This window comes from Balaenoptera musculus, chromosome 19, assembly GCF_009873245.2.
Source record: "Balaenoptera musculus isolate JJ_BM4_2016_0621 chromosome 19, mBalMus1.pri.v3, whole genome shotgun sequence".
Lineage (NCBI taxonomy): Eukaryota > Metazoa > Chordata > Mammalia > Artiodactyla > Balaenopteridae > Balaenoptera > Balaenoptera musculus.
The window spans coordinates 21,007,886-21,029,937 of NC_045803.1; the positions used below are offsets into that span (position 1 = coordinate 21,007,886).

The 22,052-nt window shown below is 47.0% G+C and overlaps 1 protein-coding gene across 4 annotated transcripts in view; it reads right to left on the reverse strand.

Annotated features, from left to right (window-relative positions):
- Window positions 1-462: 462 nt before the first annotated feature.
- Window positions 463-22,052, reverse strand: part of ZNF536 (zinc finger protein 536) — a 417,289-nt gene continuing 395,699 nt past the window's right edge. For all 4 annotated transcript variants that reach the window (XM_036834930.1, XM_036834932.1, XM_036834929.1 and 1 more), the window contains one exon: window positions 463-1,510. In XM_036834930.1, the coding sequence (XP_036690825.1) occupies window positions 1,266-1,510 (245 nt within the window). In that variant the 3' untranslated portion in view covers window positions 463-1,265. The remainder of the gene's footprint in view (window positions 1,511-22,052) is intronic.

A 22,052-nucleotide genomic window follows, 5' to 3' on the forward strand; every position in this document is an offset into this window, starting at 1 on the left:
AGTTGTTTCATTATTGGCTCTCCAATCTCCCTCTGGGTGGTGCAGAACTTGATAAATTTGGAGTATCCAATCAGTAGAAAATCTAAAATCTACAAAAATATAGAACACATTTGTTTTACAAAAACAGACATTTTAACTTAAACAGTTTTCTTCATTAGTGATAGAGAGCAGGATGTTTAGACTCATATTTTAATACAAGCTATTTCATAAGAGCTTGCTGGAGAAGAAAATCTTGCTTCGTGTCTGTGAGACTTACAAAAACTAACACATGAAAAAAATCTGATAATAAGGACCAAAGCAGCCTTCTTTCAAGTAAAATTTTTAAAATCATAATAAAAACAATCTATTGTTACATAAGCTTCCATTCCTCACCAGCACCTTCTGTGGGTAGGGTGGGCTAGTTTTTCTAAGCATTTTATATCATGTACCCCTAAATTTTTTTTTATTAGCAACCTTCTTGTAAGTTCCTTCAAAAAAAAAAAAAAAAAAAAAAAAAAGACAACCAAGAAAAAAGCATTTCCCTCCATACTGCAATTTGATCTAAAAAAAGGAATTACTCATCAAACCTGCACTGGACATTTGTCTGCAGATACTTCCTGACCATTGATTCATTTGGCTGTGGATTTTTTTTAAATGCACGTTGAAGATGGCAATCCTCTGCAGTGCCGGTCAGCCCTGGCGCTGGCTGCGGGCCGGCTAAGGTTTCTCTGAGAGTGCAGTTACAACACCACGTGAATTGATTTTCTCTGCAGTGACCGCTCCAGTCTGACTGGCACCGCGGCCGACTCCCGACACATCCCATTAGGGTGCGAGGCAGATGACAGCAGCTGGTGTCAGATTATAGAGGTGTTTTCAACAATGAAAACACGACCCCTCCATCTTCAAGGCAACACTAAATCATTTAGATGGTATCGTTTTTCAGTTAAGAGCATGATTTTTGAACAAAGACGACTCTAGCATTGGAAGGGCCCCCAGCTTCCTTGAGCTCGGAGGACACCAAGCATTTCTGGAATCCCTTTTCTCCCACCTGCATTGTTTGGAAATACTTGTTGCCGGGTAACAGTTTAGCAGCCATTTTCAAGGACTGGGGATTTTTTTTTTAATATATATATAGATATCTTTTTAAATTTTTTAAATGTTCTATACACTAGAGGGGAGGTTGTACATGATTTTTTTCCCCTTGGAATGCAGTTAGCAAACTCTTTTACCAGATGCATAATCTGAAAACCGTGTAAAATAATATTGCAATATCCGGGTTGGTTGGCTCAGTTGCGCTCCTCCTGGGCCTTGCTGTCCTCCTCTGTTAGCTCTGCTGAGCTCCCCGCCTTGACAGCTGTGGGGTCTTCGAAATTCCCAGAAGCCTCCGAGTCGACTCTGGAGCGCTTGAACCTGCGGTCGGGATACTGGCTGTTGTCAAAAGGCATGCGATGGACGCAGAGGACGTGGGTCTTCAGATTTCCCTTCTGAGAGGCACTGTAGGGACAGTAGCGGCACTGGAAAGGCCTGTGACCTGTGGGCAGAAAGAGTGGCCGGTCAGCTCTGCTGCTTACCCCCCTTCCCGGCCCCCAACGCTCAAAGGACCATGATCATGATTGCCAATACTATCAATATCATCAGTGTTATTGCCTTGCAAAAATCAAATGGCAAAGAATGAAGAGGCAGCCCATATATCTATTTGGATAAGTAATAAGTTACTTGGATAAATAATGTTACCAAATACTAATAACTTGGACAGGGATTTCCATCGTGGCCAGAGTTTATAATTCAGAGTTTCTAGGTGACAGAAGAGAAAGTCCCCAACACCTGGAAATACTGTTATAAAAAGTTAGGTTGCAAATATTTTAGCCTTTGCAGGCCAAGGTCAAAGATATGATGTAGGTACTAATACAACCAGAGAGGAAATAAATTTCCAAATTTTCGTTGATGAAATCCAAAACTTTATTTATGGATACTGAAATCTGAATTTTATATAATTTTCATATGTGATGAAATATTATTCTTGTTGGGTTTTTTTTTTCAACCATTTAAAAATGTAAAAACCGTTCTTAGCTTGCAGACCGTACAAAAACAGACAGGAGACGGATTTGAGCCTTGGACTGTACTTTGCTGACCTTAGCTCCACACAAAAAAGCCATAAATCTCTCCATCTGAGATTCTGACTCAGGTCTCCAGCCAGTTCACTTTCTTACCCTCCCACTAACTCTTTACTGATAAGCAAATCAAGAGTGACCAGGGAGGGTGTTTGGGGTGGGGTGAGAGAGGGATATTACCCAAGCCTTGCTCTTGGGTGGAGTGGAAGTGCCAAGCTGGAAGAATTTGGGAATCTCAGGGTTTCAAGAGGAGGCAGCAGAAGGTATCAGAGAGGAAACTGGACATTCAGATAATCAAGGGCAACCTAGTTTTAAAGAAGTTTGATTTTGAATAGTGACGCTTGGAATCAAACTTTCCTAGAAAGGCTATAAATCAGAACAGAAGATGGATTGTGTGATATCCACCTGCTCCTTCAGGCTTGATTTCTCTGTTCGGATGTACAGCAGGCGTGCACACATTTCTGCCATCTTAAGGAACCAGTAAAGCATCTGGTTTGGGAAGTTATAATGGAACAGTTGTATTCTGCCTGATGCTGGGAAACGGTGGATACGCCATTCCTGGAAGCTGTCCTACCCAGCACCCAGAGAGGTCAAGACCCAGGGCTGGGTTTCATTTGCTCAGAAAAATAAACAAGTAAATAAATGGGCCCAACCGTTTACCCCAGAAAACATCTGAACAGCATATTCCGCACTTTTTCTAGAACGGTAACAGCAGAAGTCCTGTGTATCTACTTAGCAAAACAGTCTTGTTCTTGAGGAACTGGAGGCCAACCAAATGTTTGGAGCTGAAACTCATTTTCTCACCAAATTGCACACAGTGCTAGATTCTTGCTTCTTTCTTAGTGGGCTTCAGGAATTCGCTCTCTCCTTCTTCCCTCCTAGCCAATTGACCCCTGGGCAAATCCATTCTACCTGTTGAATCTTTCTCCTTCCAACACCCCCCTTCTGAGCTTAGCCCAGTGTACACCGACTCTTGCTAGACTATGAACATGGCAGCCTGCAAGAGGGCTTCCTGCTTCCAGTTTCCCCACTTCCTGCCCGTCCTCCCCAGGGGTACCACAGTGAGTACCTAAAGCAGAAGCTCAGCTGTGATTTCCTTGCCCAAACCTTTGATGGCCACCTACCCCCTCACCTTCATAGCTCAGTCCCAGCACCTCTCAAGTCTCCTGGGAGCATCCCCCCTTTGCCCACTCCAACCCAAATGATGAGATGGTCTCTGCAAAAAAAGCTTCGTTCCGCAGGGTCCCCATACCCTTGCTGTGCTACCCTCTCCCTGAAATACTTCTATTCTCTGCAGACCCAAACCCCATTCTTCTTTCAAGGCTCTGCCCAACTGGGATGAATGTTTTATGGGGCTGCTGTGTGTGTGTTGATCACCATGACTATCTGTGCGTCCCTGAAGCAGGAGGCATAGCCATCTTAATAGCACTGGTGCCAAGCCCACTGCCTGGCACAGAGCAAGCAGGCAGTAACTGTTTGCGGACTGCATTATTATCTTACTGCTTCACCTTGCCTTTTTTTTTGAATACAAATTTTTGGATAGAGTTTTCTCTTGTTTCTATTGTTGTACCTAACACAAGGCTGAATTTGATCAACTTTCCCACTTGCAAAAGCCGATTTGCAAGTCCATGGAGGTAAGAACAAATGAAACCCAAGAAAAGTGCACTTGGTGTCGGCCCTTCCACATAGCCTACCACAGCAAGAAGAGCACAGACAGTCAGCAGGAGGGGCCTGGACCACCATTGTCAAGTAAGAGAAGGATTCGCAAGCACCATTCACTTCTTACCTTCCTGCTACCCAACCCCACCCTTTGGGCTCAGTCGCCCCTCACACAGGTGACAGGGAAGACCCTGGGATGGTGCAGAAGGAGAACTGAGACTCTATCTCTAGTGGACTTAGCATATTTACGAAGAATATACATGGCCCTACTCTTCATCACGTTGGAGTTAGAGCATAGACTGAAGGGAAGAATCGTGGTTCTGATCAGTGGCAGTGGGATAGGAAAAGCCGTGCCCATTCTCCCCACCATAATCATGAATCTAAGTCAGCGCTAAGCTGGGCCTCAGTGAGTTTCCAACAGATCCCAAGACTCAATCATCCAACTCATGAAGTCGTCATCCCTGTGGACATGAAGCTATGCCCAGAGCTCAGTGAGGGAGGATTTGAGGTTCTCTGAAAGGGCAGCTCTTGAGCAGGAGAAAGGAGGGCCCAAATCTGTAGCTGGAGGCATAGGAACCAACTGAGGGTCATTCAGAGAACCTGAGGAGTAGAGCTGAGACTTCTCTCAGGAAGCTTAAGAAACGTTTTTAAACTTTTGTCCAAATTTTCTCAGAAATGGATTATATTTTCTGGGTTCCCACCAAGGACAACCCTGTGGCAGCTCACAGAGGAGGAGTGACCACTATCCTAATTACCATGGCTCAGAAAAAGCTGGGGCTAACTTGTCAATGTATTTATTTCATGGCAATAAGTTACTGACGGAGAAAATCATGGTGGTCTGACAAGTCTTCGGAGTTAAGGACTCCAAATAATAAAAATAAATAAATAAATAGAGTCAAACTCTTGGTACCATGATCCAAAAAGGCTAGCAGAACCATGAAGCAAAATTACCAAACTAAGGTATTGTTTAACAAATTTACCTCAGATCACCAGGATTCACACTGGTTCCTCCATTCTTCCACTGTTTTTTTTTTTCCCCATCTATGAAAACTGTTTATTATATTTTCTATTATTATTACTGAATAATACATTTCTGTATGAATCTATGCTACAACCTTTGGAAGCTACCCTCTCTGCAAATTGTGTCACCGTGGGACCCACATGCCTCTTAGCAAACCAAACAGAGAACCTCAAGTGTCACCTTTATTCACAATAAGAGCTTTTTTGAATTGGCCAACTTGACATAAAAGCACTTAGTATATTTTTCCTACCAATTGATTTTAAAATATTAATCATGATTTTATCCTATGGTTATATCTGAATCTCTATTTCTTGGTAGAGTCAAAGATGTACAATAATTCTGGCATATTTGGATACTCCAGTGGTCAAACCATTAGTATTGAAGTAGTTTTTATTTTAACTTAGGTGAGCTGGGAGCTATATGTAAGGGTATAATGTTATGCATGTGTACATTTGTAGAAAGAAGTCTATACAATACTGGAATCATCGTAAATCCTGATTTTGCAATATACCTTGTAAGTAGAAGCATTGTAGATAATGGTAGCACTTGAAAATCCCAAAGGCCTACATCCCACACGTTTTCACATACATTTCTGTATGTTTAACCTCATATTTGAGCTTTATGGCAGTTTTGTTAAGGATATCAACCCCATTGCACAGATAAGTAACTTAAGATATAGCAAACATGGATGGTTTGACTTTAAAACAAATTTCCAATGTATATAATGTACTCAGATGTCCTAATTCTCCCATTCTTATGAGAACCATGATTACAATGTGTTTTTGTAGGATACACACACACACACACACACCCCCTTGTGAGGGGTTAGTTGAAAGTTTCCCATGAGACTGATGTAGAAGAAAATTATTTGAAGAAATGAGAGGTCCATCCTGAGGGAGGTGGTTATGAGGAGCTGAGACGAGTCCAGAAGAAAGCATTGTGTTCTCCCAAGAATCAAATGTAAGTGAAAGGTTGATCCTTTGGTGATGAGAACATTTACTCCCAAACAGAAAGCTGTTGGTATGCAAAGCACTTTTGGAAACTTGATACATTTCCCAGTCCAGCTAAATCTGGATGAAAAGTTTCATATTTCTCTATACCATTCATCCATTCGAAGTCCCTGGTATTGGCACAAACACAATGATCTGTTAGGTTTTGGTCAAAGAACATAAGCAAGGACTTCAGAATAAACCCTAAAGCTGAGAGCTCCACTAAATATTCTACTGTGATTTTCCGATATGTGTGACAGAACAAGGGACCCACCTGAAGGCAGAGACAGCGGGAGGGACCATGGAAATCTGCGCTGACCTTTCTTACCTTCTTGCTGCAGTGGATGTGGGGCTCTGAGGAAATCAGATCTCCAGGTGGAGGCAGGTCAACTGTCCCCTGAGGAGAAGCCCTCAGGGTGACAAACTCTGCAAACTTCCATCCATCACATTTTAATGAGAGGAAAGACCAGCCATGCTGCCTGTGCCACCTTGGCAGACTGGAGATGGAGGTGGCCATTCACTTGGGTCTATAGGTGGCGATGAAGATGTTACTGTCCATCAGTTTCTAAGAAGTAGCAAAGGCTTTAAGACAGAGTTGAGTCTAACAGCCCTTCTTGGTGATTGAATTTAAGAGAATAAGTGCACCCACCCCTGCCAGCTCCCCATTTGAGGAGAGCATCAAAACACTGGCCTCTCTCAAGTTCAACCCCACAAAGAAGCACTGCCCTCCAGGGTGTCCTTTGGCCCCTCTGAACACAGGAGATCCTTTTCTGCGCATGCCTGACCACAGAGAGCTCTCTCAGTTTTGCATCTTTGCTTCCAGGTGTCCTCCTGCCCTGCAGTAGCAGTGTGAGTCCGACCAGGAGCTTGGGTTCAAAGCTTAGCTTCCCCTCTCTGTGAGGCTGGGGGGCTACTAACACCCAAGCTTCAGTTTCCCCTCTGTCTGACCTTGAGTGAGCACTTGATCTCTCAAGGCTTCAGTTTCCACACCTCGGAAATGGGGGGATAATACTAATACTGACACCATAAGCCTGTTGTGAGGATCAGATGAGATGGTGTGTCAAATTTGTAAGTGACAAAGAGCTATACGAATGTCAGCAGTCTGTCATTGCTATGGTTGCTGATTTCATTGTTGTCATCGTGTTGCTTATCTAAGCCTGGTCAAGGGAGGCTATGCTTTGTTCTTCATCAAAAGCACTGATTCGACCAGCATTTCGTGTGTCACTGTTTCACACTAGCCTGCCTGTTCCAGGTGGTCTTGTCCCAGGTGGTATTGGATTAAAGCCAGAGATATTGTCTCTCCTCTGGGCACCTGCCTTTGAAGGGGGCTTGGGGAACTGGAAGACCTCCAGAGTCCAAAGAAACAAGTTGTTAGCAGGGGCATTTCCCTTGGACAAAGTTCAGCAAACGTGGGCTGGGCTGGGCTGGGCTGCTGTCACAGGCCCATGCGGGAAGGATCTCGCATCTAGAGGGTCCTCTTCTGGTACAAGGCTGGCATTTTGAGGGAATGCAGTGTGGGAGATGGTAGAGGTGGCTGGGGGCTCCGAGAGCTCAGCGGAGAGGAACGTGAGTCCCGGCATGCCCTTCCAACCTCTTTGCCCTCAAAGCCCTGAGTTTGCTGCCTCTGGCCACAGGGACCTCTCTGCTCTCCAGATACTTTATATACTTTATACTCTTTCTCACCACAGGACCTTGGCCCAATCCTGTCCCATTCCCTCCACGAGAATGCTCCCTCACCTACTTCATCGAATTACTGTAATCCCGTCCTTCAGCGCAGCTGCCTCAGCCTCACGAAGGCCTCCCCTGTGTGGGTCCCCTCAGACCCACTGAGGTTCATCATAGCAAACTCTTCTCTTCCACAGTAGAGAATCCAACAAGAGTAGCTCAACAAATAAACAATTATGTTGTCTTCCCCACAAGACCGACTCTCAGCTCCATGGCTCAGGGACTGTGGGGTTTTGTTTTTGTTTTGTTTTTTGGTTTTTCTGATTACTGCTGTTTTTCACCACCTAGTACAGAGTTTGGGATGTCAAAGATATCCATCAAGTATTTTTCAAGCAAAAGTATAGTTGGATGGATGAATGGATGGATGAAGGAAAGAAGGAGGTAGCCAAGAGAAGGGAAAAAGAGAGGAATGTTACCCCAGACAGAGGACGTGCCTGACCCTAGGCACAAGAACAGGAAGGCTGGGTGGGTGCAGGGGCATGGAAGCAGGTCAGTACGGTGGAAGTGGAGCTCGGTGAGAGCTGGGCAGGGAAAGGGCCCACAGGACCCCCTGGGGAGCTTGGACCTCATTCCTTGGGAGAAGGGAAGGGAAAGGGCCTTTCCAGCTCTGCAGCGAGGCTGCTGCCCCAAATAGCCCCCATCCCCGTCTGTACGCAGGGCCTCGGGCCCTGACGGTGTGGCTAGATGTGCACTCCCCCCACCAGCCCACTTTCCACCCCTCTCTATCTCTCACTTTGAGGCCATCAACATTTCCCATCACTGCCATGCAAAAAGTAAGTACATCATACGTTAATTTGTATTGTCACTGCGCCGTAGAGCCGTGGTAAAGAGCGCATTCATTTTTAATCCACTATGAATAATATATAAATATGTATACAGTGTGGAGGGTCAGGAGGAGTAAGGAGAAAGCAAGTCGTACATTGTTTATAACAAAAGTGGGGAAACGAGACATTTTTCTTACTTGCTACGATGGAAATATCTTCTCTTTCCCTGCACCTAAGGGGGAGAGGAAAATGTCTGCCCTTGGGGAACCATCCATTAATTACAGCTCCACACTTGTGGGCAGCTGGGTTTGGGGAAGAGCAGGAGCTGTGTCCACAAGTCTTCCAGACTTTACATACTGGTGGTTTCTGCTCAGGTGAGGGATGGTGGAGAGGAGATGGGGAGAGGGGTAAGTGACCAACCTCTGGTGCTTAGTCCAGGGTGGTGAGAAAACAGTCCGACACCCACTCCTCAGAGCACATTTATAGGAATTGCCTCAATGGTCCTCATGACCACCAGTGGGGATATATGGTGGAGAAACGTCTCCCCATTTTACAGAAAAGAAAACTAAGGTTGAAAAATTGTCCAAAGTCAGGTAGACACAGCTAGCCAGTTCCTGATCAGGAATTCAACCTTAGGGTTTTCTCAGAACAGACTCTCATCTCACCATTCCCTCCTGTCACTCCCTGCAAACCACCTGTCGGAAGATTCTCTACAAAGAGCTTTCTTTGATCAGACCCAAAGATGCTCCAGGAGGGAATCCATGAACTTCCTGGAGGAATGTGTGCTATAATGTATGATACTGCACACATGTCACATGCCACACCCCTTATGGACACAAGCACCACTGTGGCCTCCAGACGCACGTCAAAGACTGGTATTGAGCCCATGGCTGGTACCAAGCCACAGGGCTTTGTAAGCTCTCTCTCTGTCAAAGCTCACATCACACATCTCCTGGACCCTAGCCCACTTCCATGAGCACACATTGAGCACCTGCTGCATGCATTGCCCTGAGCAGATTGCTGTTGGAATGATGCAGTACTTTTAGCACCGAGAGGGTGAGAAGGGCATCTATTCCACATGCCTGACACAGGCCCACCCAATACATGCTGAATGGCTGCCCACACATCTTAAGACTACCTTCAGGGGTTGCAACCTACTGGAGACCCAAGTGGAGAGAGGAAGGGGCCAATCGTTCATGAGGGAAGGACATCCAGCTTTGAGCAAGACTCCCGTTTCTCGTTGAAAGATGGCTCAAAATGGGGGGTTATGAAAGGACCCCCAAGAGAGAAAGAACATTCTTGAGGAAAGACACACGTGTTGTGTGCCAGAGGGTCCATACATTGTGACAGAGGCACAACTCTGGACATTGGAGCAAGGGCATCCTAGCGTGGAGAGGAGCAATCCCCAGAATCATGGTTCACGCTCCGTGGTCAACACAAGGCAGAGGGTCCAGAAGAGGGTCATGTATGTAAGTGGTGGAGAGTAGGGTCCCTGGCCCAGGTAAACAGTGACAGGGACAATCCCCTTGTGTCCTCACACTGCCAAGCCATCTCTCAGACCAGGGCAAGTCTTTCAGGTCGGTCACACTGGGGCCTTTCATTGTTCATAACTGGGAAAAGACAACAGTGGGTAAATGAAGAGGAACGTTGCTGCTATGGCTTCTATATCAGCCCTGGCCACGCTTACGTATACACTGGGTGGGCGTAAACCCCTAAGAAGGCTGGAAAGCATGAGAGTCCAGGCTGGCCGAGGAAGAATCTTGGTGACCAGCAGCATCACGAATGCTTTCTGGGGCCGCAGCAACCCACAGCTGACCCCCTGCGACACTCCCGTTTTCCCTTCTGCAATATCTTCTTTGGAGCACAGGATCATGGGGTATTTCTAAGCTACCACAGAAGGGTCTCTCGCAGCCATGTTCCGTGGCATTGTTTTCTAGGAGGGTCCTGGTAATGACCTGGAGAGAAGCAGTCCTCAGAGGCAGCTCGCATGCGCAGGGCTATGAGGCTTGGGAAGTACCAACAGGACTCCTTAATAACAGCCTTCCCCCTCTTGCACCCCAACCAGAGCCCTTTGGATTCCTTGAAACTAAGGACATTTGCAAACTGCATGCTGGTAGGTAAGAAAACGGCTCCACCTATAGGGCCAGCTGGATAAGTTGGAAACTCGGCCCCCCAGAGGTGGACCCCGCCCCGCAGGCCTGGGATGAATCCAGGCTGGGTGGTACCAGCGGGCTGGCCAGCCAGTCAGGCCTCCCAGGCAGTGCCTGGTGTCCACTTGGCCCTCACCGGCTGCTCCCTCGGAGTGTCTGCTGCTCTGAACCTGAAGCTGCAAACAAGGAGGGTCCCTGCCCAGGACCCCGGCCATCCTTCAAGCTTCAACAGGCTCAGCAGGGACAATGAGATGGGTAAAAATATACACAAACATGCACTGAGCTGATAGTAAGAGCCTTTTCTCAGTAGCACACGTTACATATATATATATATTTAATTTCCCTAATTCTAAATAGGCAAGAATGGTTCTAATCAGGTACATAATTTATGTTTTCAGTTTTCAAAAAAATATTCATCCATCTAATCAAAGATGCTCAAACACTTTGGAATATCCTAAGTATAAATAATTTTAGGTTTTAAATTTCCTGTGATTTGGGTTTAAATTTAAAACACTATCGAAAAAAATATTTTACTATTTTAAAAGCAAATTTTGATCCATATGGTAACAGATTGGAGACATCAGTGTGAACTTGTGTTTCGCTTAATACATACCGTAGAGATGTGAGTATACGCAAGGGTTAATATACACACATATATTTCCTTTTTCTGTCAGCCGAGAGGGTCCAGAACCCATGATATCCCAGTGGCGACAAGCACACTTAGCCCAGAGCTTGATTTCTAATACCATTCACAAGAAAAGGGAACCAGGGCTCCTTGGAGAAATGGCTGATTCTAGGGCTAGAGCAGGACATACACAAGATGCTCCTGGAGCACTTTGTGCCAGAGAGCAAGGAATTGCTCCAAACACATACATTGATGGGGGTATTGTAAAGCCCCACGCAGCCCAGTGAGAGAGCCCCCAGTGGCCAGTGCTGGAACAGCTTCAGCAACAAAGTAAAAAAGTAAGCATCCACAAGTCATACTGTCACAACTAAATGATTGAATCAATACCTACGTGGAAAAGTACAAATGCCCCACGCATTCCAAACTATTTACTACACAGGTGCTCCCCCTGGAGGAGGTGGCTGAAACTCCCACTCCTTTGTGCCAGCTGCATGGCGACCGACCTCCTTCACAGGACTGCAGTGTGGAAAGTGGGAAAGAGGAACCGTACAGGCAGACACCTGACAACCACGACCTCAGCCAGGTGACCAAGGTCAGGGGGAGAGCACGTACCCTGATTTGATGGGATGAGAAGGCACTTCACCTCTGTGGCCTTCCTCCCTAAAACCCACGATCCAAGTCTAACCATGAGAAATCCCAGCTGAGGGGCATTCTACACAATATGCCTCAAAACTGTCCAAGTCATCAAAAACGAGGAAAGACAGAGAAACTGTCACAGCCAGGAGGAGCCCTAGGAGACCTGACCACTAAATGTAATGTGGTACTCTGGAATAGAGAAAGGACATTAGGTAAAAACTAAGGAAACCTGAGTCAAATATGGGCTTTACTTAATAATAGTGTATCAATATTGGGTCATTAATTGTAACAAATGTACCCTACCAATGTAAGATGTTAATAATAGGGGGAAATGGGCGTGAGATATATGAGAATTCTCTGTACAACCTATGCAACATTTTTGTAATTCTAAATCTATATTAAAATTAAATTTTTATTTTAAAATTTTCTTAAAAAGTGAATCTGGTTGATGTGCAGTGGACGGTGATAGCCCAACACCCCAGATCAGGAGATGACACAGCTGAGAGTGTGGCCCCAATGAAGCCAAACAGGTGACAGGGAAACTCTTTCTGGAGGAGGGGGTGGGACACCCTGCTGTATACAGCCCTACCAATATACAGTGTTTGCATTGCTCAGTCACGGTGTGAAGAGCGTGGGCTCTCAAGCCAGACACCTGGATTCAAACCTTACCTGTCTCTACAGCTTACACACTCTTGGGTTGGCTAGTCAACTTTTCCAAGTCTCAGGTTTTTCATCTTTAAAATGGGTGTACTAATAATAGCTCACTCATAGGGTTGCAGGGATTCAATGAGGAAAGGTCTGTAAAATGCTTAGCACAACGTGTGGCACATCAGAAGAGTTAAATCAACGTTTGCTAGATACGGTTTTGCATGTTCAAATACTCTATTAAGTGCTTGTTGCGTGGGAGTCTTGAATTGGAATGGTCATTCCAATGACAATGCTAGAGTCAGGTGTCAGGGTCTCCACTTGCCAGCTAAATACACCAAGGCCCTGAGAGGCTCCGTGTGTGTCCAGAGCCACGAAGCCAGAGAAAGGCAGAAAACCCAGCTTTGCACCAGCTCCCTTTGAGCCTGCAGCCAGGGCTCAACCCACTGTCTTGCTGCCTCTCTGCAGCTTCAGGTTCAAGTTCAGTTAGTGTGAAAGCTGAGAAGATGAGGCTGGATTCCAGGAGATGTCAGCAGAAGAGAGCATCTGGCAGGGGTGTCGGAGTCCCCAGATCCTCCCAGCTCAGCCCTCTCCCCACCTCTCCCCGCAGCCCAGGACCTCAGAAGTAGCAGCCTCAGGCGGGCGGTCCTGCCCTTCCTTCCCCCTGACCTCAGGGTGGTCCCTTCCTCAGTGACTTCATTCCATGCTCTGGCCCACGCCATGCAGAATTTGCCTTAAATCCTGTTTATTTCTTTGCCCCAGGCTGCCGATGTGCTCAGCGAGCCACCAGCCTGCCTGGGTGGTCAGGAGAGCCAGACTGTAGCGTAGGCCCGGCCACTGGCACTCACAGGCAACTATTGATCCAAGATCTTAAATCATTCCCCAGATTTTATGAAAGCATTTATGTTTATCATTAAATAACCTTCCAAGGGTCGATGGATGAACTTGCGTTCCTTTTTTGGAGATTTTTAGATGTGTAATATAATAATCCTCTAACAATACCCAGTGTTTGTCTCTGGGTGAGCGCACTTAATCCTGAAAGAAATGCTGGGAGAGACCAGAATGAGAGGACACTGCCTTCAGTGCAAGGCGGGAGCCAGAGAACAGAGGGGCTGGGACCTCACCCAGTGTCACACAGCAAACTTTGCCGTCCTGAAACTCTCTTCTCTCTCCCAGCATTTCTGGGGAAGGGAGGTACTTGGAACACCACACTAACAGAGGTGATTTTAGATAGAACTGAGCTGACCACTTTTTAGGTGAACAGCCTTAGGAAAAAAAGAGTGAATCAAAGTTGGATAGTATCGCTAAAATAAAGCTACCTTTTTTAAAAAGCTTTTAATAAATATTAAGTAAAATTATTAAGGTGGTACTCAAGAGATGACAAAAATAGGAAGGGTTCTAAAATTAGCCAATGCAGCACCTCCTATTCATACTTTTAATATCCATATCTTCACTCCTTAGGAATATTGGACTGAATACAGTTATCTGAAGCTCCTGTGGCAATAAGGTGGGCAGTAGGCATTTAGCAGATGCAGTAACAGCCAGCCCTGCTCCATGTGAACCCACATCTGGGCACCATCAGGTTCACTGGGTTAACAGCCCACCCCAGAAACAGCAAGGACTCTAGGAACAGGAGGAAGACACCAGAAGGAGCAAAAGACAGTGGGCATGCTCTACACACCATGCCAGTCCCCGAATCCCCTCTGTACTTATTCCCATTCCTGCTCTCCAGCCTTCAATGGCTCCCTATTTCTTACCAGGGCATCTTGCCTCCTTAGCCTGGCTTTCCAACTTGCAACCCCTTCTTGCCTAATATTTATTGCCATTGCCACCAGGAATTTGCCCACTCCAGCCCCCAAATCTCCTTCCAATCAGACCCCACCAAGCCTCAACTCATCCTTGAAGCCAGCCGTCAGAGCCCCATGGGCACTTACCGAAGGCCTACATAAGTAGGCACTTCACCGTTCTGTCAGTCACTGCTCACTAATGGCTTCCTGTGACTCGGGCTCGGTGGGTCTCTCCCTCCCCTTAGGGGGCCTGCAATGCACAGAGTAGGGACTGGATACTGGAGGCTGGGAGTTGTTCCCCTTGGGCAGCTTCTTAGGAAGGGCTCGGGCCCCTGCCTTGGGTGGGTGGCCCCTCTGCCTAGCCCCACGTTCTCACCTTCACGGGGGCCTAGGGACACCCTGGGGTGGGCAGCCCTGACTTAACCAGTCTGGTCCCAGTTTCTGGTCTTGTGAGGACATATCCCGACGTGCTTCCCTCCACCCTGCTTGGCATTCTTCCTCAGATCGAGCCCCCCCTCCCAACAGGCGACCCTGCAGAGCCCTCCCCTGCACACTGCCCATGCCTGGGCTGGCTGCATACCTGGACCGTACCCTCTGCCCTGCTGTTTTCCCCACCAGGAAAACCCAAGTGCTCTGTGCTCTGGAGACCCCTCGGGACCCCAGTCCCGGCTGCCACACTCCTCCTCCCAGAGTCCACTAAGGGCACATGAGAGCTTGACCATTTTCCGGTGCACCTTGGGTCACCTTGGGTCTCAGTCTCCCAATCACAGCTCTATGAATAGGCCTTCTCCCCCCATCCCCCCTCCCCACCATCCTCAACCACACCACTTCCTGTGCAGTGCTGGGACTGGACTGCCCCACCTGACCGGGAGCCCAGAGCCCAGGTGGCCACAGGGCCAGCTCCACGGATTCCATCACTACTATGGACATAACACGCTTCCACCCTCCTCAGAAGTCACAACCTGGAGGCACACGTTTTTATTGTTTTGTCCCCAACGCTACATTTAAAAAGATTTAAGGCACTGCCAATGTTTCAGAACAAAGAACTTTCATGTAAAAACATGGATTACCAGTTTATCTGGAAAAGTCAGAAGGTCTGGCAAGATCTTCCCAGAGGCAGCCGCCCGCCTGGCACCAGGGGGCCTGAGTTCTCAACCTCCGCCTTGTACTGTCTTGAGGTTAACAAGCAGAGCTTCACCTCCTCCCAGGTGAGGCAGGGTCACGGGGTGAAGCCTTCCTGTGGTTTTTCATGTGGCAGATAAATTGCATTCCTGTACACACACACACGCACCCAGTGAAATAAACAAGTGGGTGGTCTCTGCTGGTTTGTTTCCTGTTTTCCATCGTGTCCTTTAAAATGAACACATCAGCCCTTAATTGTAGGTTCTGTTTTATTATACAATTTAACTATGGGAGGCGGGCCAATGTTGTAACTTGGCGTGTGCCAAGGGTGTGGTATGCACCGTGCCTCACTAGAAAAGAAATGGGGGGGAGGAGGGGGCAAACCCACAAAATCACCCAACACAACATGCTGTAAGTATATAGACAGCCGATCCACTAAAAGCTGGTATCCAAGGTTATCTGTGGATACTTCACTACCCACTCACATCTTTCATAAACACAGTACATTTCTTGGGGTGGGAGCTCATATGGTTTGGGGGAGGGAGGCAGGTGGGCTCATGTGGATTGTAGAATATCTCACCAAAAACAGTGCAGCGGGGCCACTCATATGCCATCAAATTTCAGTGCTGTTGTACTGTATTAATGTGAGTTTATGTGAGAGACAGAATCACACATCCCTCTTTTCGTAAATGCATCAGACACCTGCAGTCCATACCCACAGTATATATCCATATAGATGGGCACACTGGATATATTTTAAACAGCTACACTTTATCACGCCCAATTCAACAAATTGGTACCGTGAACAATAGAAAATTACAAACTAAAAGGGAGAGATGGAAACATAAACTTTTCAACGTTCAGAGCTCTCTGAGTGCCACTAATGTTGTCACATGCCAAAAATAAAATAAAATAAAGCACAGGAGAGAGGTGGCTTTTCCTATGAAGTCACAAAGGCAATGCTACTCCTTTCTTCTCTTTTTCTCCCCCTATAAAAGGCTCTCTCTAAAATCAAAGGTGTCAGACTTTGCTTTCTCTGGCTGGCATGATCTAGAATACGGCTGAGGAATGACAGATGTCGGCACCCAGCTGCAATGAAGCATGCTAAAGTTTCCGTCTAATCCACTTATTTCTCTGTAGTCACGTAAACCAAAACAAATGGGCAGGGCTTTACATTAGGAAAAAACCCCGCAACAGCAGGACTTTGTTGCATAATGCGGTTGACACGCCATCTTGGTATCATTTCCCCTCTGCAGGGAAGGCACCTTGCGGTGAGATCCACGCTCAAGCGTGGTCCCCAAAGTGTCAACTGTCGTCCCCCTTCACACCAGGCAGAACAGGGTTTCCCCAGGAGAGGGAAGTTTAGGGGGAGAAGGGGGTGTCAGCTCGCAGGGAGACCCTCCCGGGACCTGGGGCCGGCACCCACGTGCACTTACACACCAACACACTCCCAGGTTTTTGAGCTGCTAAACCAAGACCATCAGTTTAATCACCAGCACCATCGTTTTCAACTACTTGAGTAAATCCAGCGGCATTATACACGGGGCCCGTGTGTAATTAAAGTGAGGGCTGTTAGAATCTTCATTTAATAAAACACTTGAAAAGAAAAGCCCTTGTAGGTTTAGCAACGCCACCGGGAGCGGAGGGTAAGTGAGTGCGGCTCTCGAGGCATCAGCACCGCCTCCTTGCAGCCTTCGGTGCGACTGCCTCCTGAACCTGCTCCCCTTTCCAGTCTTGTAAGGAGCGGGTCAGGGTCAGGAGTCCTGGGGCTCTGTCACCGCCGGCAGTCCCAACAGCTGCGAAGCACTCTTTCAGCACAAGTCACAAGAAAAAATGTGATGGATTTCGCCCATGGCAGAATGGCGTTCCGTTTCTGGCCCTTCAGGCAAAAACAGTAAAGGCAAAGAGGAAAATTTGAGATTTCCCCCCTTCAACTTCCCACAACAACCTCAGCAAAACCACATGACTCGCCTTCTACAATCTCCCTGGTGTGTTCACTGCTACTTTGGCAGGAAATCAGAATTACTGTTATATAAATTCCATCTGATGCCAGAGCGACCATCTGTGAGTAAAACTGCTTCACCTACGTCTGCCTGCAAAGCCACTCTCCCAGAGACAAGGGAGAAGGGGAAAAAAATTTGATTAATTTGCAGAATGCTTGTGATTTGCTCATATATTATTATAACTGCTCATCAGCACATGACAAATTCCCAGCCCTCGGTGCAGGCACCCGTTCGGTTTCAGCAGTTTCTTGTGTCGGCACCTGACAGACTGCAGGGCCTCTAATGACTTTCAGATGCTTACAAACAGTAATTCTATCTTCAGAATAAAAAAGAAAAATCCGTAGGAAGAAAAGAGGAGAGAGTTCGTCTATTTCATTTCCTTCCTGTAGATCAACATGATTTAGCTCTTAAGGGCGGCCGCAGCTCCAAGATGGGGCCTCCCAGGCCCCGCCACGGCCGCCTGCAGAGACAAAGACCCCATCGCCCCAGCTCCCGGGCTCCCGGGGAAGGTGGGGGACCAGCCCCGCCGGGCGCGCCCTGGTGCCTGCCGCCAGGGCCTGGCTCTCTCTCTCCCTCTCCTCAGAGAAGTCCCTTTCATTCGTCCACTTTTAATACCCTAATAACCTCTCGCCTTCTCTGCAAACACATCTGCCTCATAACTGCACTTGGATTTCTGGCTTTCCCCCTCTCCTTTGCTTTTAAAACTCTGATTATGCCTTCTGAAGCCCTGCCTCTGTGCTTGATTGCCTGTTTCAGATTAGAGATTTTAGCAAGGAGACAAAGACTTCAGAATGCACATCAGTCCCACATATGAGGACCCACAGAAGGAAAAGCGATAAAACGTGATACACCATCTGTCCACAAACAATAACCTGCGTGTTTGGAGGCTCACAAATTATTTAGCACACAACCTTCCCAAATTAGAGCCTTGAAACAGAGCAGAGTCTGGGAGTGAGACCCTCTTTGATGTCCTTTGGTATTTCCCACCCCCATCCTCCCCACCTCCAAATTGATTGCTAACAGTTGAGGAATGTCTCAGTGACAAGAAGATTTTTACTGTCAGGATCTTCCTATTACACGTGGCCTGGGAGCCGGGCAGAGGCGGGCTCATCCCCGGCCACAGACCTTTTTGGGACAACTGGCCCAGATGCAAAGTCTGTCTCTTTCACATGTGACTGTAGGGGGTTGGGCCACCAGGGAGGAAGAGGTGGTCCAGAGCAGACCCCACTCTTAATACAGAGGGTTCCTGATCACCTCTGCCTCTTCCACAGACTGGTCGGCTGGTTGGTTCGCTTTGGGAAGATAGTCTAGATTTTGTTCTGGGGGAATTTAGACTATACACAAATGGATTTCCCTCCCCACCTCCAGCCATCTGCTTCCCTGGAAATATGTTCTTCTACCTTGCCTCGCTCAGACTGTTTGAAGTAGCCACAGTGACCCCAAGCCATAAATTACTCATAATAATTAGCCAGTATCTTTACTCACGCTGCAAAATTCCTTCTAAAGTGATTGACCAAACTGGAAGGGAAAGAAGGACCAAGCGTCACCAAGAGAAAAAAAAAATATCGTTTTTGTTAGCAGCAGGTGCATTTTTTTATCAGATACTCCTTGCCCTTGTTTTAAGCCTGGGGCCACTGATCACATGTATGGGCTTTACCATCGCATCGAAATAGTCCTCACACAGCCCGATGAGTAGGTCCTCTCACTTTATCGGTGTGGAAAACAAGGTGTAAAGACAATCAGTGACGTGGCCAGGTGAAGCAGGAAGCGGGGCAGCTAGTGTTTGAATCCAGGGGGTCCGACTCCAGACCCCTCTTCTCTGAACCATCAAAGGACCCCAAGATCCTGCCTTAAGGATGAGACTGGAGAGACAGCCATTTAACGCCAAAGGATCCAATGGAATACTTTACATGATTATTAATAAACAACCAAACAAACATTTACTTTGCAAATTGAAGCATTTCTTTCCTGAGTCTCAAAATAGATGTGTCGTTATACAGAGAGGGAGACTAGAGCTGAATGGGAACTAAATGAGGCTTCGTTACCAAATTCATCTCGAGCTTAATTATCCGGGTTCCAATCCCTTCCTCTGAGCTTCTTCCCTGGAGCCCCCTGCCCACTCCAGGGGGCCCAACCTCCCCCCTCCATGGCAGGATTGGCCCGCACTGGGACTTCCTTCCCCTGCCAGCCAGAGGCTCCCTGAGGACGGTGGCCCAGTCTTGTTGGTATTTGCTGCCAGCCCATCTCTGACAAAGTGTTGCACGTAGTAGGTGGTCGGCAAATAAATGCCTATCGTTGGCTTTCTGGAGACGTCTCAAGATGTCCATCCCAGGGTTCTGAATTGCAGCATGTTTCCCAGACTCCCCTAACCTGATATCAATTAAGGCTGTGTTTACACACACAGCTTGGCTGAAATTGGCCAGGGGGGGTGGGTCGTGCAGGGAAGGAAGCAGGGGAAATCTCACTTGCATTCAAACACCCAGATGTTTATTTTATTTTTTAAAATACATGATGCCAAACGACAAGCCGCATTGAAATTTTCACTTTCTGGTCTCTAGCAGCAAACCCTCATTCTGCAGCCCCAACCAAAGAGCACGCCTGCCCATTTTCCTTTCCTTTGCACCATCACTGCTCTCATTCTCTTCTCTTACACGTGCATCACACTTTGCAATTGGCTGAGAGCTTCCACACCCACCATCCCACGTGACACATGGAGAAGTCAGGGCTGCAGGTGACCCCACCTCCTGCTGGTCACTCCTAGCGCAGCCCATCCACGCACTGTCCTAAGGCTCTGGCTGTCTTCCTTTTAGAGGAAATCTCCAAATTTTTATTTCCTGTCTGACAACCACACTGTCACAACAATAGCCACAACCAATCCGAAAGCCTACCCAAGGGACTGAGCTTCCGAACTCTCCCAGAAAATGCTTCAGGAAACCAGAACGGGAAGGAAGAAACGAGGGTTCCCTAAAGGGAGCGGTTTCTATTTGGGGGTAGGTTGCCTCTCACACCACCACCCCTCACACACGTGTTCTCGGTATCTCAGCTCTAACTACGTGTCGGGGATTGTACAGGGATCATCATCTCACTGAATCCTCAGAACGACAGGATGATATCGAGCAGTCGGTTAAAGCCCAGACTTAACTCCAAACACACACAGACAGGGTTGAGGAACGAGAAGAGCCTGGTCTGGGAGGCACGCAGCCTGACCCCAGCCCTTAACAGCTGCCTGGCCTTGAGCGAGCTCCGGCACATCTGCAAGCCTCTGTTTCTTCATCTGTCAGAGGGGCTCATCTGAGCATGGCAGGGTCCACCTGATGACACCCACCCAGAGTTCAGCACAGACGTTGCCTGCTGCTTCGACCATAAACGTCGGCTGCTGTTCCCCAGTCCCTGAAGGTCCTGCCTGCTTTCTCTCCAACCCGTGTCCCCCGGGATGACACGTCTCCAGCAGAAGGTGGCCAGAGGTGAGGCGGCCAGGGCTGTGTGCAGCTCCTCATGCTCTGCTCTTAGCCCCAACGCAGGGGTCACCCTAGACAAGAGCCACCGCCAGCCTTAGAAACGCCATCACTCCCTCACGGGCACGCACTTTACTTAAATGAAAGATTGCTGTCCATCAGGATGAAGTGAGTGTTTCAGAAGCTGCAGTAAGAAAATTAAAGGGACCAAGTCAGAGCATTTTATGCATGTGGGATAACTGCCTTTTGATATAATTTTTTACTACACATTTGTTATTATGGATCCATAACAGATAAAAGTGTATTGTGGAATATATAAAAGTGCCAACAATTGTCAATATGCATTCACATGCTGTAGTAATATTCTATAAAATACTCTCAAAATATGACGGATGTGCATAACTGAACGACACCGCTAATGAGAATTTGGAGAAAGTACATCTTAAGCCCTAAGGAGTTTTATGAGACACAACAGCCCAAACTCAGCTGACATTTTAAAAAGTCCCTTGATACTCAGAACAAAGAGTCCTCAAGCATACTTTTTCCCCAAAGCAAGGACTCAAAACACACAGAAAAATGAAATAAATAAAATCTGAAATCTAGGCTCGGGTGATAGGAGGGGTAGCACTTGGGTACCTGAGTGATAACCCAGAGCAGACGTGTATCTTGGTTCTCCAGACGCCCGCAAGGTCCCCCGTGCAAACGGGCGTGGAAGGCGGGCCGTGGCTGAAGTGGCGAGCGCTCAGCCTGCCAATCTGTGATCGACATGTTTCTGGGCATCTACTCCTCAGGGTGAATTTTATACTCAGGCACGGTTGTTTTGCTCCCTTCACTTTTCCTGGCAGCCATAAACACATTGTTATGCTCTCAAAAAAAATAAATAAAGTAAAACATTACCAGCTTCCTATACACATAATAAAATCAATCTTCTGCCTCTAGTACATTAAATGAAATAGCATATCCCCAGAAAATACATAATAGGCAGTGTCTACAAGAATCATGCAAATAAAAGTAAAAATAAAATTCCAAAGGTCAGAATAAAATACTAAGCCTATCCTAAAAAATAGAAACATTTGCATGCATTTTATACAGCATGTGTCCTGAAAGTGCCCCTATCAAGATGCATTCTAGAATTCCTAACCCGCAGTGCCTTTTTCTGATAGTTTGTTTATGAAGTCAGTCTTCCTATTTCCCCGAGATATAGACATTATACACATCGACAGTAAATAGACCTTTTTAATTGAGCTGATAGGTTGAAAGTGAACGTGTCCTTGAATTTACACTGAAAATATAGGCAGTGATTATTTATAAGAAGGGATTTAGCCACCGACTTCCCTTTTGTGTGGCAAGGACTTTATCGACAGACATATTTAAGTAAATA